At 44.2% G+C, this 13,869-nt stretch overlaps 1 protein-coding gene across 9 annotated transcripts in view; it reads right to left on the bottom strand.

The window, feature by feature from the left end:
* Window positions 1-13,869, bottom strand: part of cbfa2t3 (CBFA2/RUNX1 partner transcriptional co-repressor 3) — a 44,713-nt gene that overhangs the window by 19,023 nt on the left and 11,821 nt on the right. For all 9 annotated transcript variants that reach the window (XM_086289322.1, XM_086289267.1, XM_086289259.1 and 6 more), the window contains exon 2: window positions 1,922-2,077. In XM_086289322.1, the coding sequence (XP_086145448.1) occupies window positions 1,922-2,077 (156 nt within the window). The remainder of the gene's footprint in view (window positions 1-1,921; window positions 2,078-13,869) is intronic.

The following is a 13,869-nucleotide window of genomic DNA, read 5'->3' as shown; positions in this document are numbered from 1 at the left end:
TAAATAAAGCACACAACAGGTTTAAAGTCGATACCACGCCTCCAGTAAATGACAACTGTAGTGATGCAATTTTCTGCTAGATGCCGTGAGTGTGTGTTTGCAGCAACTTCAGCTGTCTCACAAGTGGTACCATTTGACTCCCACCCCGACCCATCCATCTGCCTCTGTATCCGTCTATTTCGCCCTGCTTCTCACTCACTCACTCACTAGGACACAACTATATGAGGAACTTGTTAAAGAGATGCCAAAAATAGTCCTATGGCCTGTGTTACTTTTATTCCAGTAGCAGGTGTGTAGCTAAATCTGGGCCCGCACATGTCCACCAGCTGAAAGTACATTTGCAGCTTTGAGGTTCAGAATAGGCACAGCATTCATACACATTTATACTCACTCGCGTATTTTTCTTAATGCAGGCACAAACAAACAGAGAAAAACAAAAACACGTATGACCTCTCCCCTGAAATGCTCTTCTCCGGTCAGTCCCGTGTCTCACCAAATCTAAATAAATATATTTGCGTCTGGGTATGAATGCTGCGTGTTTGCTGGAATACCTGATTTCTAAAATTTCTAAAGCTGTATATAGCTTAAACTTCACGATAACAGCATATGACAGCACTTACAGTGAGCACAGCATCCAACCAGCTGCGTAATCTTTTCAGTGTGTATTTTTAGGGCTCTGTAGTGAGCTACTGTCGGGTATGATACTTTTCCATCATATTTTGATAAAGCAAAGACTATAGGCAGTTCCAATGTCCACTGGTGTGTAGCTGCTTTGGTTCCTCTCAGGCATGCTTGTTGCTCTAATCCACAGAACGAGGGCCTGAACACATATGGACTAACCCATGTGATTCTAATAGGCTGCACTTGTGTTCTGGTTTTAGAGAGCGAGGGAGAGGTGCAAGGAGAGATCTACACTCCTGACCACCCGCCACAACAGGTGAAACAACATAGTCTGCCATTGCTATATAGGGAAGAAAGCACTCTACACACTGAAACACCATCCTGGCCGATGTACCCTGAACCGACTGCCGCCTGACCAGCTGGTAAACAACATAGGCACACACGCATACACAATGCCATACACTTACATAGACACTCAAAGACACTTGTCCCACCAGCAAGGGCGTTATGCACTCCAAAAGACACAAGCACACACGGACGCCTGCAGGGAAACACACCTGACGCACAAGTGACTTCAACACTTGTTCATCAGAGCAGTGAAGAAACACATATTTGGAATTTCTCTTCCTTTACACAAGCGTATAGAGTGACACATGACAAAAGCAGAACAAATGGCTGCGAAGTTCATCGCAGACGGCTGCTAAGGTATTGCAAAAATGTATGGATTTGTGAAGAGTCTGATCGGGATGTGGTAGGTCTTAACGAATGAATTTTTCTTATTCTTACTGGAATAGCCCTACTTTCGTTTTCATGGCAAATTTAGGGGAAGGAAGGAAGAGTTTTAAGTCCTAGCAAAGACACAATAAGGCTAAAGTCACAACAAATCATAGACATTGTGATTAAAATATGACATCTATATTAACAGCTAAACCACAAACTGGTCCAGTTTGGTGTAAAGTAGCTTTTACCCCAATACCAACTACCTAATCTATGCTGTAAAGAAGCATTTACAATGCCTTGGACACCAGCGCATACAGCCACATCCTGTTTACTATGAGATAAAGGTTTAGAGCGACTCCATTCAAAAGTCACCAAAGCAGCACACCAGTCAGTGTTTTTCTTACACCCGTCTCACAGCGTGTAAGCGCTCAGTGGGTTATGATTAATTTATTCCAAAAAGTTTGGACTCTAGATGACGCTCATAGTAAATAAATCACGGACTAAAGATGTTAAAGTATAAAGTGGACGTGTTGTTTTTCCTACTTAAAAATAGGATGGAATAGATAGAAAGGATCCTTACTTGATTTACTGGTGGTAGGGGTGAACGAAGCATTGCGATTGGTTGATTGGCTGACAGCCGGGGGTGGAGGAGGCATGGTGGGTGGGGTGGACCTGGGCTGGGTTTTCACATCCGCAGGTGAATCTGGCATTGTTCCAACCTTCTGCACTCTGCTACCTACAATATGAAAGGAGAAGACAGACACAGTTTGTCAAGAACGAACTCCAGCTTTACAAAAACAAAAAAAATGTATACCTAAAACTTCAAAGTGGAGACTGGTGGTTTAAAAGAGAGCACTGACATCTTCACCTGGGAGCCATTAGATGTTTTCTTAAGCCAGAAGCCCCACATATACAGAACAAAAACAAATCAATGCAGCAAGTGGAAATGAATCCAAACTTCTTTTGTCTTTCCCAATGGAAATTCATGGGCCTGGGAGACATAAAACACCTGCTCACTAGCTCAGCTGCTGCTGACTGAGAGCCCCCTTTCGCTTCCCTCTTGCTCTCTCTCCTTCACCCATGCACAATCCATGTAGCTGTGACATCCCAATCAGACCCCCTCCACTGTAACCTCCAACACCCACACACTTCCCCCCGCCTGTCCCTTCTCGTTCCCCAGTTCAGACAGCCGGCTTGATAGCCAGTGACAAGTGCAGCTGGATCTGCTGCTGTCCATCACTGTGGACTGGCTTTCAGCGGGGCTCTGTCCTGCTACCAGAGGCTTCACTGTCCTCTGCCAGACAGCCTGCCAGGACCAAACAAGGCAAGGCCAAGCTCTGGAGTGTGAAGGGAATGGATGGTACATCAACGGACATGAGAAGAAAACACAACACGTGGTTTATGTGACATGGCCACACGCATGTGCGTGGACAGATGCGCTACGTTGTACACTAGTGGCAAAGGGCCTCACGTAGTACAAAAAATCTTACACAAAAACACGGCCATGTGAAAAACTGCAAACACTAAGTCGATGTATCTATTTATCTAGCTATCTATAGAGCGTTGTCTTTCTGCCTGACTGTCAGTGCAGCTGCTGGATCCTTCTGCAATGTAAACTTGAGCTGAGAGTGTGATGACTTTTTCAGCTTGAGAAGATATTTTATAATGATGTGTGTGACTGGCAAAGTACAATGAATGCGCACCATGTCATAAGAAACAATAAAATCACTATTAACACTCAGTTTATGCATACGGTTGAGTACTAAAACTCTATTACTCAAGTAAACCCATCTATTCATGAACAAAGCCTAAGACAGAGGCCCATCTTCTCTACTCTGGCAAAGCAGCACACTGTAGACTTTATGTGGCATTCAATGCTTCCTACCCCATCCCTCAGCTTCTCTCTTTTTCTTATTTTCATCTGTCTTGTCATCATTGGATTAAAAAAAAAAGTAATAATAATTCTGTCCTTCCTCACTAACACAGAGAACCCAAACAAGTGAGCACAGTAGCTTTCATAGATCTTCATATAGTTGGCAGAACAGTATAAGCAAACCAACTTAGGGGCCAACAGAAACCTTTCTTTTCCTCTCTTTCCTTAATTTTCTTGGCTCAGTTGATGTATTTTGTTTTCTACTGTTACCATCCAAAATACAATATCAGACCACATTTATGATCTGGTTAAATAATACCACTGGTTTAAAGCATCCCTGCTGCCAATATCAGAGCTGATGTCACATTCATGTGCACATCATGGATGTGAACTGCATTATAATGCAAGCACAGTAAGTGAGACTAACTTATTTGTGACAATAAGTATCTCTGAGAAGACAACGACCAAAGGTTGGAAGATATTTGCCAAATTTAGAGGAGGAGACAAATAATTATTTGCCACAGACAGCATTTTTGCAAAGTCAATAAAGTGTCCCTTGACTCAATAACTCACAGTCAGCTTCTTTAAGGTAGTCTGGGGGCTTTTACCTTAGCAGATGGTTTTGAAATATCGGATTTTACCATCATTAAACAACAGATGAAATCTGTTTAAACAGTGTGTTCACACATATCTGCTGCTTGTCTTGGCTGGTAAAATGCACTAGAGGCACAGAGGAGCCTGCACCATGTTACAGCAACATGCCGAGACAATATTTTTTCAAACAAAGGAAAAAAATTACACATCACTTTGCCAGTTTCACAAGAATGGACAAATGATTAGGCGTATGATTCACTGTCTAAGTTTACGAACTTTCCCCTGCCGTAAAAACACACACATTTTGAATTTTTAAGAGAGTCTGGAAGTTTCTCCTTTGTCTCTCTGACATTGCGTGCTGCTTTTTCCTTGTTTGTCTATGTTTGAATCTTGTCTGTGTGCTTTGAGGATGTTGTTGATGTAAGAAACGTGTGGCGAACGCCATTACAAATGCGTATTTTTGATTTATAAATTAATGTCATCCTGAGCCAAACATAACCAGTTAGAGATAATGTTTGGTAATGCATTTCTGCTAATCAAAAAGAGCTAATAAAACCTCTACCAGCATCGCTACTGAGGCATAATGTTTAACACTCACTGGGCTTTTTGTACCTTTACCCTGGTGTGTAGCTGGAGTATAGTAATCAGCTAATATATCAAATCACTACCACATAATGTGTTTTTCATTTCACTCCTGCAAAATGTTTTCCTACACACAACTCCTGCCTCAGTCGGCCTCGGTCCTTGGTGTTAGCCTATTTCTGAGAGCTCCGTTCAACAGCTGGTGTCTGTATTTAAAGAGTGCCACACTGGAGTGTGCAGTGTGAGAGCCATTGACACACTGATCCTCAAGAACACGAGGGGCACTCTGCTGTTTGCCCGATGCCAGACGCTCTAAACATAAACACACAAGGTTGCGGATAGAGGCAAACGAGGCTGGTTTGTATAAATAGATGCTCCTCTATACAGCACTAAACATGTAAAAACACATTACATGCTGTTGAATTGGTGGTCTTATTCCTTTATAGATGCAGCCATATGTTTCAGTAAACCTCGTCTTTGAGCAAATTTATTATGTCACTCTCTGTACAAGATCTTTTCTAGTGTGTACGGTTAGTTTTTGAGAGGAGAGGAGAGGAGATGAGAGGCGAGGAGGAGAGGACGAGGATAAGGGGACCATTCAGTCTGTCTGCTCCCACCGTGGGATTATAGACAGCTGTTTAATCTGACCAGCTACAGAGACAGGGCGCACACGTACACACCATGCTCTGGATTTTACTTTTAATACATTAGGAAGTCTGCAAGGTCTGCATCCCCATCTGTGGCCATCTGTGCTCCAATTGTGCTTCGTGTTGAAGGACAAAATATTTATACCAAAAGAAGTATAAAAAGAGAGCTGGGCATGGCAGGTGAAGTGGACCTGTGGTTAAGATTCAGGTTTGGACTATGCTATTTCTCCCTCACTTGCACACATCTGAGTCTACTAAGAAGGCCACTTTAGGGACAAATACATCTTTTTTTTTGGTCCAAAATATCTCTGAATATTGTGCTGAAAATTAGACTGCACGATACAACCGTTACCTTCCTCTCTGAGGCTGTTTGCCTCTGTTTCTCAGACTCTCTGAACAGCTGTATCTCTCTATATTTGACGTAATCAGGGCTAAAAGATTGCTCACCAAAGAAACAGTCCTCAGTCTAAAAATGTTCTCTGTCTCCTGTTCTCTCCTTGTGCCATGATGAAACGAGATGAAAAACAATTCACTGCAAGACACACAAAACCACAGATAACATACTGTACGCGGGCATGTGCACAGTGCAGTGGTTTGTCTAAGTCATTTGAGGGTCTCATTATAGATTCGGAGACACATGTTTTCATTTTAGTTCCTTAAGACGAGCGCAGATAGAGATATGACGACCACCATGTAATGATAAGATATTAGAAGGTCATTCAGATGCTGGTTGTGCAGCGTGGTCTCATTTTACGTATGCATATGCCCGCATGTTGACTGTATGTGTATCTAGGCATTTGTTCTTCCACTGGAAATGCGGCTGAAACTTATTAGCTTTAGCTAACCACTGCAGAACAGTCCCCTTAAATCCCCCCTGTCTATTCAGTCTCTCATACTCCACAGAGACTCTTGTCAGTGACCACATAGCCCTAAAATTCTCTCTCTGTCTCTCGCTCCCTCCCTCCCACTGTAATTCCCCTAGTCTCCAGGAATGCTGTTGTTTTTAATTTCTCCCAGCTGCTCTGGCTGGCTGCCCAGCCGCCTGGCTTTCCACATCTGTTCCCTATCACGCCGCTGTGGAGTCCACACAAACAGAGCCTAAGCCCCTGGCCCCCAGACCCCCACCAGGCCTTAGAATCAAAACACTGGGGATTGCAGGCCTTGCTTTTTGGACCTGGGACTAAGGGCTACAGCACCTACAGTACAATCCATTATTATAGTACCAGCACAAATATCATTCAAATAAAAAGGAGTGTGAACATCATTAGCACACAATTAATGTCATCTTCCCAAAACCTAGAGCAAGTCAATGTATTTGTTTCTGTCTGTGTGCCTGCTTCTCCATTTTGACATTTACCTTGTTATCAGGGTGCACCGCGCCACAGGTAAGATAGGAATGTGTGTGCGTGTGTGCATAAATATTTGTGAGTCTGCACCGAGGCTGCTCCTGCAGACAGATCCCAGACTCCGCTTCATCTTGAGCTGATTTAGAGTTCAGAGGCTTTAAAGCCCTCACTAATGACAGGGTGGGAGGCAGGCCGGTGCAGTGTGTGCGCACACAAACGCGCTTGTACATCTATCTTTATGAGGACTCACGTTAAAGTAGTGTATTCCCTGTCCCCATCGCACTAAGCCTAATCTAAACCAATTTCTAACCTTAAGTCTTAACTCTGAAGCTGCCTGTTGAAGGTAACTTCATAGCAATGTCCTCACTCCTACGGTTCAGATTACAGTTGCTCAAGAACACTCTCAAACACACACACACACTATAAACAGATGCACAGATGGTTTCACACGTGCTTACAAGTTTTCAAAATACGTATGCTCATGCTGTGGACACAAACATGGACATTTTGCCCTTTGTTACTTAAGAATCGCTGTGATATTACACATGTGCAGCATATGGCACAATAAACACGGTGACCAATAACAAACAGGGGAATAAGGAAGGGAGGATGGGGGAGGACTGGTTGTCTTCAAGCACTGACAACAGCCGGGCTGTCTTTGATCAGATTACAACAAGCAGATCATTGACAATTCCCTAGCTTTTCAAAGTCGAAAACATCTCCATTTTCTTTTAAATGATCAAACTGGGGAGGGAAGCGTAAGAATAACTACAGGACAAGCAGAAGGTGAGGACAGATCAAAGACAATTTATCCAGGACCAGAGGTGCTAAGGTTAGAAAAGCCGTATTTCTGCCTCTCAAAGCTGCAGGGATGCTGTCATACACTGCTTATATCTGTGAAAGCTGTTGATGTAATTGTATTGAAGTTCTAGCGACCATCTGTTCTCCTTTGGGAGGGCCTGGCTCCTCTCGTCGGCAGTGAAGTGGTTATGTGCAGCATATCACTGCTGCCGACGTGCTCGCAGAGAAAAAACTTCCTTTTCAGATTTTCCCAACGGCTGCTAATAAAATCCAGATGCTAGACTGTTTCTGCCTCACTCCCGCTTCCCTCACTCCTCCCTCTCTATCTTCTGTCCTTCTACATCTCCTCTTTTAGTCCCCCCCCCCCCGAACCTCTCCCCCACCCTGAGCTTTTTTTTTTTTTTTTAAATCTACCTGTCCTCCCTTTGCCCTGTTCTTCATTCCCTCACCACCCGCCCATCCTCACCTCCTTCTTTTCTCCAGCCACTAACTCAGAGCCATTCCTAAATAAAGGAAAGTATTTGTGACATTTGGCCGAGACAGGCTGTGCCAAGAACAACTCCCTGGCTAGCCAGACACATCTGGAGTGTGTTAGGACTGCACTGGGCACTGGTACTGACACTGGCTATCCCACCACACACACACACACACACACACACACACACACACACACACACACACACACACACACACAGAAAATGGTCCCACATATAAGATCACCAAAAAACCATAAAAATTTCTCTCCTTACATGCCAGAAGCTGCAGGCACAAATTCTCAGTTGTACTTGTTATTGTATTGCTTACACTTCCTCAGAAGCAACAGGGAAATACACAGGTTTTTATGGATAATTATGCAAGTACATGACTACACGCATGCGTTCTGTGTAGGTATGTAAACAGCATCGGAGTGCACGCATGTGTTTTGTGCTTCTGCATGTGTGCAAATGTGTGTGGGTTTGCCTGTGTGCGTGCTTGTGTGGCTCCAGGGTCCCTGTGTGAGAGGAGCTGAACACCTGAACATCAATAACTGTCATGTGAGCCACCTGGGACCCCACAGCCAGCTTGCACCATGGGCACACAGCCATCACCAGCACAGCTGCCACAGAGAGGGGAGGGGATGGGGTTATAGAGAGAGAGAGAGAGAGAGAGAGAGAGAGAGAGAGAGAGAGAGAGAAAGAGAGAGAGAGAGAAAGAGAGAAGGACTGAGAGCAGAGATGTGGGGGAGGAAGTGGGAGACAAGACAGAGTCACAGATATGAGGAAGTGACTGTGCATGTACATCTAGGAATGGACCAGCAAAGCAGGCAGGCAGACAAACAAAAGCAGAAAAATCTACATGTAGCTTCTGCCGTGCATGAAAACTGTTGTTTGTTTTTGCTCATCTACATCATTTATTCCCCTCATCCTGTCAGCCATGCACCTAATTTTGCCAGCGGAGAGCTCAGCCCCAGGCAGCCAACATCATCGGATAAGACTTTCTGTTGTCTTCACTTTCTGATGAGCCCAGTTATTGGGCTTCCTCAAAAGTGACATAATTCATCCTTGCAACGAGTGCACTCGTGTAAAATCCAGTTTTGCTGAAGCAGAAAACATTTTTTGTGGAATGTATGGAGTCAAGATTGGTATCACAGTAAAGTGGAAGCGTAAACACAGCATCTACCTAGGCATCTGATTTTGTTTTAGGTAACAGGATTCAGTAAATAAATTCTATTGAGAAATCACGTTACCGCCTTATCGATCATCTTGAGCATCTAGTACCGATTTCTTTAATGGCCGACCAATATCAGCTTCATATTTCACTTCAATGGGAATAAAACCAAAAGACAAAACATATTTGAAAAGAGTATGTTCACGGTGAGCGCACTTCCCCGATCCAAACACCTGCAGGCTCACCCAGCACCAATTAGCTCATCAGGCTTTTAATTACTCTGTTAATTGCATACAGGCAGCGTGAAGGGCAGCCTGGGAATAGGGCAAGGGGGCCTCCTGAGGACCCAGCCTGACAAGCCTGACAAACAAAGAGGAAATATTCTACCAACAACAGCCACAACAGAACTACTCTAGAGCCTAGGAGGAGAAGTGAAACGGGAGAAAAATAGCTGCAAGTGCCTTATTATCAGCACTGTGATGTCACTTCCTGTTCGGATCAGAGGCTGAGACCATGATCTGGGTGATGTGAAAGGCTGGGGCAAGCTGAGATGCAGAGAAAGAGAAGAATCTGAAGGAAGAAAGGAGCAGCACCTTGTACAAAGAGTTATGTGGACATCTGTGAGCAGCCACACCACATCTGGATTAGTTCATGATGGTCACAGGAGAGAGAGAGAGAAAGAGAGAGAGCGAAGGGCTGGGGTGGGTTGGTGCTGGAGGGGCGGGTGAGAGGGGCTAGCGTGGGAATGTCCCACTGTTAAATTTCGGGCATGCAGGCTTAGTGTATTTGTGGGAGAGTTGGGCTGGAGTCTCCACAGTGACCCGTCTGTCACAGAGCTCTGCAATAACACAAACATCCTCTAAACTGTGCAAACTGGACACACACATTCACATGCAAATATGACTACAAGGCAGCTGATATGAAAACAGTCGGAGCAGCGGGGGAGGAATTCTGTATCTGTTTTCTCCTGCTGCTACAGTGGTTGGCATTTACTCTTCATCCATGTTTTACCGTATCAGAGAGGCCGCCTTCGTGCCTCTCCCTCACAGCAGATGTCCCCCCTTCCATTTCTTCCAGGAGCAGTGTTTGAGGAGGTGTATCCAGGAAACAGTGGCCAGCGCTCACTTCCTGTGTGACAGGTGTGCGATGGAGGCCTGACAGCTGCTGTCCTGCGCTCTCTTTCCCTCTCTGTATTCCTCTCTCCTGTATCTCCCTCTTTCCAGCCAGCTGCAGCAGAGAGCAGTTCTGTTTGTTCTTACGTCACTGCTGCTGCCTGCTGATTTATGGAGCACAAAAGACTTAGAATTGACCCTGGCAACATGCACACATCACAGCAAATGCAGCATCGCTGTGTATCCTTTGCCATAAACTCTTTGCGTGAGTGTGTGTTAACAGAGCGCGTGAACTACGGCTGCCTATTCTTCTCCCCGTGTCTCCCCTCTCTCTTATGCTTTGTGCACCGTTAAAAACCTGACACTGAGCTGTCACTTACAGCTAAGATAGGAAAACAAACAGCAGATTAGTCATTCTCCTGCTTGATGTCTTGTATTTCATTTCATTCTGTGTTAAATGTCTGCTCTGTCACTATGGAGCTGTCAGCGCTGACAAAACTGTCTGTAGCCTGAACTGCTCTCCAGCCTGCCAGCGCTCTCATACCTCTTCATTTGCCCCGCGGGCACAGTAACAAAAGCTCCTGACATTAGCCAGGCACGGGGAGGGTGTTCTGTATTATTCTGGAGGACCCCATAGGTTTCACACACAGACACACAAGAAACAAGAATGCAGCAGAGGAGGCGGAGGCGGGGTGGGGGGGAGACATTTATGTGACAGGTTAGAGGGAAGCTTTGACAGTTTCTCCATTTAGCCTACAGCCAGCTCACGCTGGAAGCTGCAGAAATAAATACCAGCAAGTCCTCTGGGACGCAGGCCGACTACAGGACGCCGCCACAAAAACAGAGCGAGTGGCTAAAGAAGGAGAGCGCCCGCTGTGCCAATAACATGGTGATTATGTGAGCTAATTGGGAAATTAAGATGACCTGATGCCATGCGATGGTCAAGGTGGAGGGAAAACTGCCACTGTAAGGGAACTGTGTAAATTTATGTAAATTTAAACAAAACATCTGCACTCTTACACTGGTATAATCTTCCTAGGGAGAGATGACAGGAAACAAAATCTATATAGTTTATATTAGTGCATGCTTACTAAGTTACAGTTTTTTAGGAAAAAATAAAGCCTAATCCAGGGAAGATAATCTCAGTCTTGTATATGTCACAAAATTATCCACTCATATGTCTCCTTATGCTTTGTTCTTCTCTGTTATTACAAGTGCATCTCGTTCATGTTACATAAAAAGAGAGACGCTGTGGAATCAATCATAGTTTCAGGGGAGAAAGTGATATGAGTGAAAACATTACCAGGTGATTATCAGTTCATTTAATGCATAACATTATGTTTCATGAGATGAAATTCTGCCACAGACTCAAAAATAATCTGTAAACCTTTTAAAAGATCTTTTCACCAGGTCCAGCTCACCATATCACAAACTTTGTGGTCCTACAAAGCATCTTTATGTTTTCTCATATCACATTTATTTCTTTACCTGAAGGTCTCTGGAGGAACTTATAGATTTCTCCACAAAGACATAACATAGTTTTCAGAAATCTTACAGATGGGCTGATTTCTGTTGGAAGCAATAATTGAAATATCAAACACAACCTCTACACCCTGCAGACGTGACTGCGCCGCTCCTCAAAGTCACCACTACTCTTTGACATATCAAGGAAATCTCTAACCTTCCTCTCTCTACACTTCAAATATATCTGTTTTCTGAAAGGTTGAAATATCAATTTCCAAGTGAAATTAGAACTTTACACGGGCAACACTTTTATCTGAAGGGGCACAGTTTCTCTATTCCTGTGTGTGCGTGTGTGGAGAGACAGACATGCACAGGAAGGAAGGCTGAAGTCGAGATTAAGGTCTGTACAACTAGCTGGTAACACACTCAGTGGCTCAGCCTCCTATTTGAAGAGGGACGGAACCATCTGTGTGGCACAGGATCTGTTTCCAGGAGATAACGACATTTTTAATTTCACAAATACTGTAAGGGGAGAGAGAGAGCGCAAATGTGAGAGACATGCCTTCCTTCCCAATCTCTGTCTGCACGGTCGCCCCGTTGCGGCACTTCCCCAGACGTCCAGAGAGGACGTGTTTTCGAGTGGAGGCCTTAATAACTTCAGTCTGTGTTCCTTTGCGCTTGTTTATCCCACGCCTGTGATAAAGGGCTCGATGTGGGGCAGAAGGAAAGGGAGGGATTCATTATATCATGTAGCGGTGGCGATTTGCACTTCCCATTTTCTCTGCCGGCCTGTTCGCTTGGCGTGATTAAAACACAGCTCGGTGCTACTGTAGATTAGCCCAGCTGTATCCTGTGTCAGAGTCTGATCTGAGCACATTTCCTACAATGAAGTAGAAAGGGTGGGAGGTGACAAGATGTAGCAGTGGGAATGGGACGAGGAAAAGAAAGGGGTCAAAAGAAGGTCAGAGGTGAGTGACCAGGCGAGGAAGTAAAAAAAGGTGAGGAGGGATAGCAGGAGGTGAAATGGGCACAAGATAAGGAAGGGAGGAGGAGGAAGGTTGTTCTTCTTGGCTGTAGCTGTCAGCATTTCAGCTACATACTGTGGTGACACTGGTTTGAACCTGCATTCACAACCGGGTGTTTATGTGAGCTACAAATGCGCCTCGTTTGAAAAATGCATAATTGAAGGTGCAATTTGTGAATGCTTTATATTTTGATGAATTTTTGAAGAGTCAATTCAACAAATAATTTTCAGAAATGCTTAGCTATAAAGGGTGAGTTTTCAACCATGAATGTTCCAGATAAAGTAATTCAAGCATCTCACCTGCTGTGAGAAAGCTGGAGAAAAGACACCTGATAATCCCAGTGAAAACAGTATTATTACTAGATATGCCTGTGTGTGTGCTGTGGCGCTTAAGAATATGAGTGGATATGTGCACATTTGGGAGAAAGCAAAAGGAAAAGAGAGAAAGAGTGATATTTCAAACACACAATTGGGGTTTTACTTGGCCTCCACCCACCGCTCTGCTCCCACGCTGTGGCGTCAGCAGGCCAGCCATCCAGCGAGTGTGTTTCTCATTCCATCAGATGTTGGGAAGCTGCTCGCTTCTTGACTCTAGTCTCTGACATTCTCCATCTCCCCAGAGAGGCTGGGCAGCCTTGTCACAGTAATGTCAAACACATGTGGAGCAGACCAGAGAACGGCCGACCAAAAACACACACACACACACAAAAGACAGAGGACTGAGCAGCAGGCATCCAGAACCACGCTGGTTTACCCCAGTGTGCATCAGGATAAACAGCACCGAAACTATAGAGATGCTGCACCTCATCATTTGCTCTCATAAATTTACACAAAAAGCACAAATTTTCATATCGCTCTCACTGATCTCACTTCAACTGTGTAATAAGCACACTGTTCCTCTGCTGTGAGCAACAGTTCTGCAAAGAACTGCCAGAGAGCAAAAGTCAACTAAGCTGGATGTTTCTCTACATCACAGATGTACAGTATAACTCCCCTGTTAGTCTGAACACACGCAAATATACACTGAGGGCTGCAACAACTGGAACCAACAACTAGTGACTGGCTTCTGTACAATTTGCAGTTTTAGAGTTACTGAAACCATAAGTGCTGTGTTTTTTTCTCTTTATCTATTAATGCATAATCTTCTCAAATTAAAGGCAAGGCCATGTGACTTCCTACAATCAGCTAATCAGAGCAACTGGTGAGTGACAACTTGTATGACAAAGAAGAAGACAATCAGGGGAGTGTACATATGTCAAACAACACAAATATGAACTACTTCAACTTATTTTCACCATAAACTTTGCTGCTATAGTGTTTGATTAAGAATAGTGTGTTATTCATATAAGATTTTGCTTCTTAATTAATTAGATATAGTACACACAGCTCCTCCGTTTAATGAGGAAATCACTCACACATAAACCCATCAAAACATCTT

The sequence above is a fragment of the Aulonocara sp. 'chitande type north' Nkhata Bay genome, linkage group LG1, assembly GCF_057382095.1.
Source record: "Aulonocara sp. 'chitande type north' Nkhata Bay isolate Kocher_YH1m ecotype deep benthic linkage group LG1, A_spYH_male_GT1.1, whole genome shotgun sequence".
NCBI lineage: Eukaryota > Metazoa > Chordata > Actinopteri > Cichliformes > Cichlidae > Aulonocara > Aulonocara sp. 'chitande type north' Nkhata Bay.
This window is presented reverse-complemented; position numbering and strand designations above follow the sequence as displayed.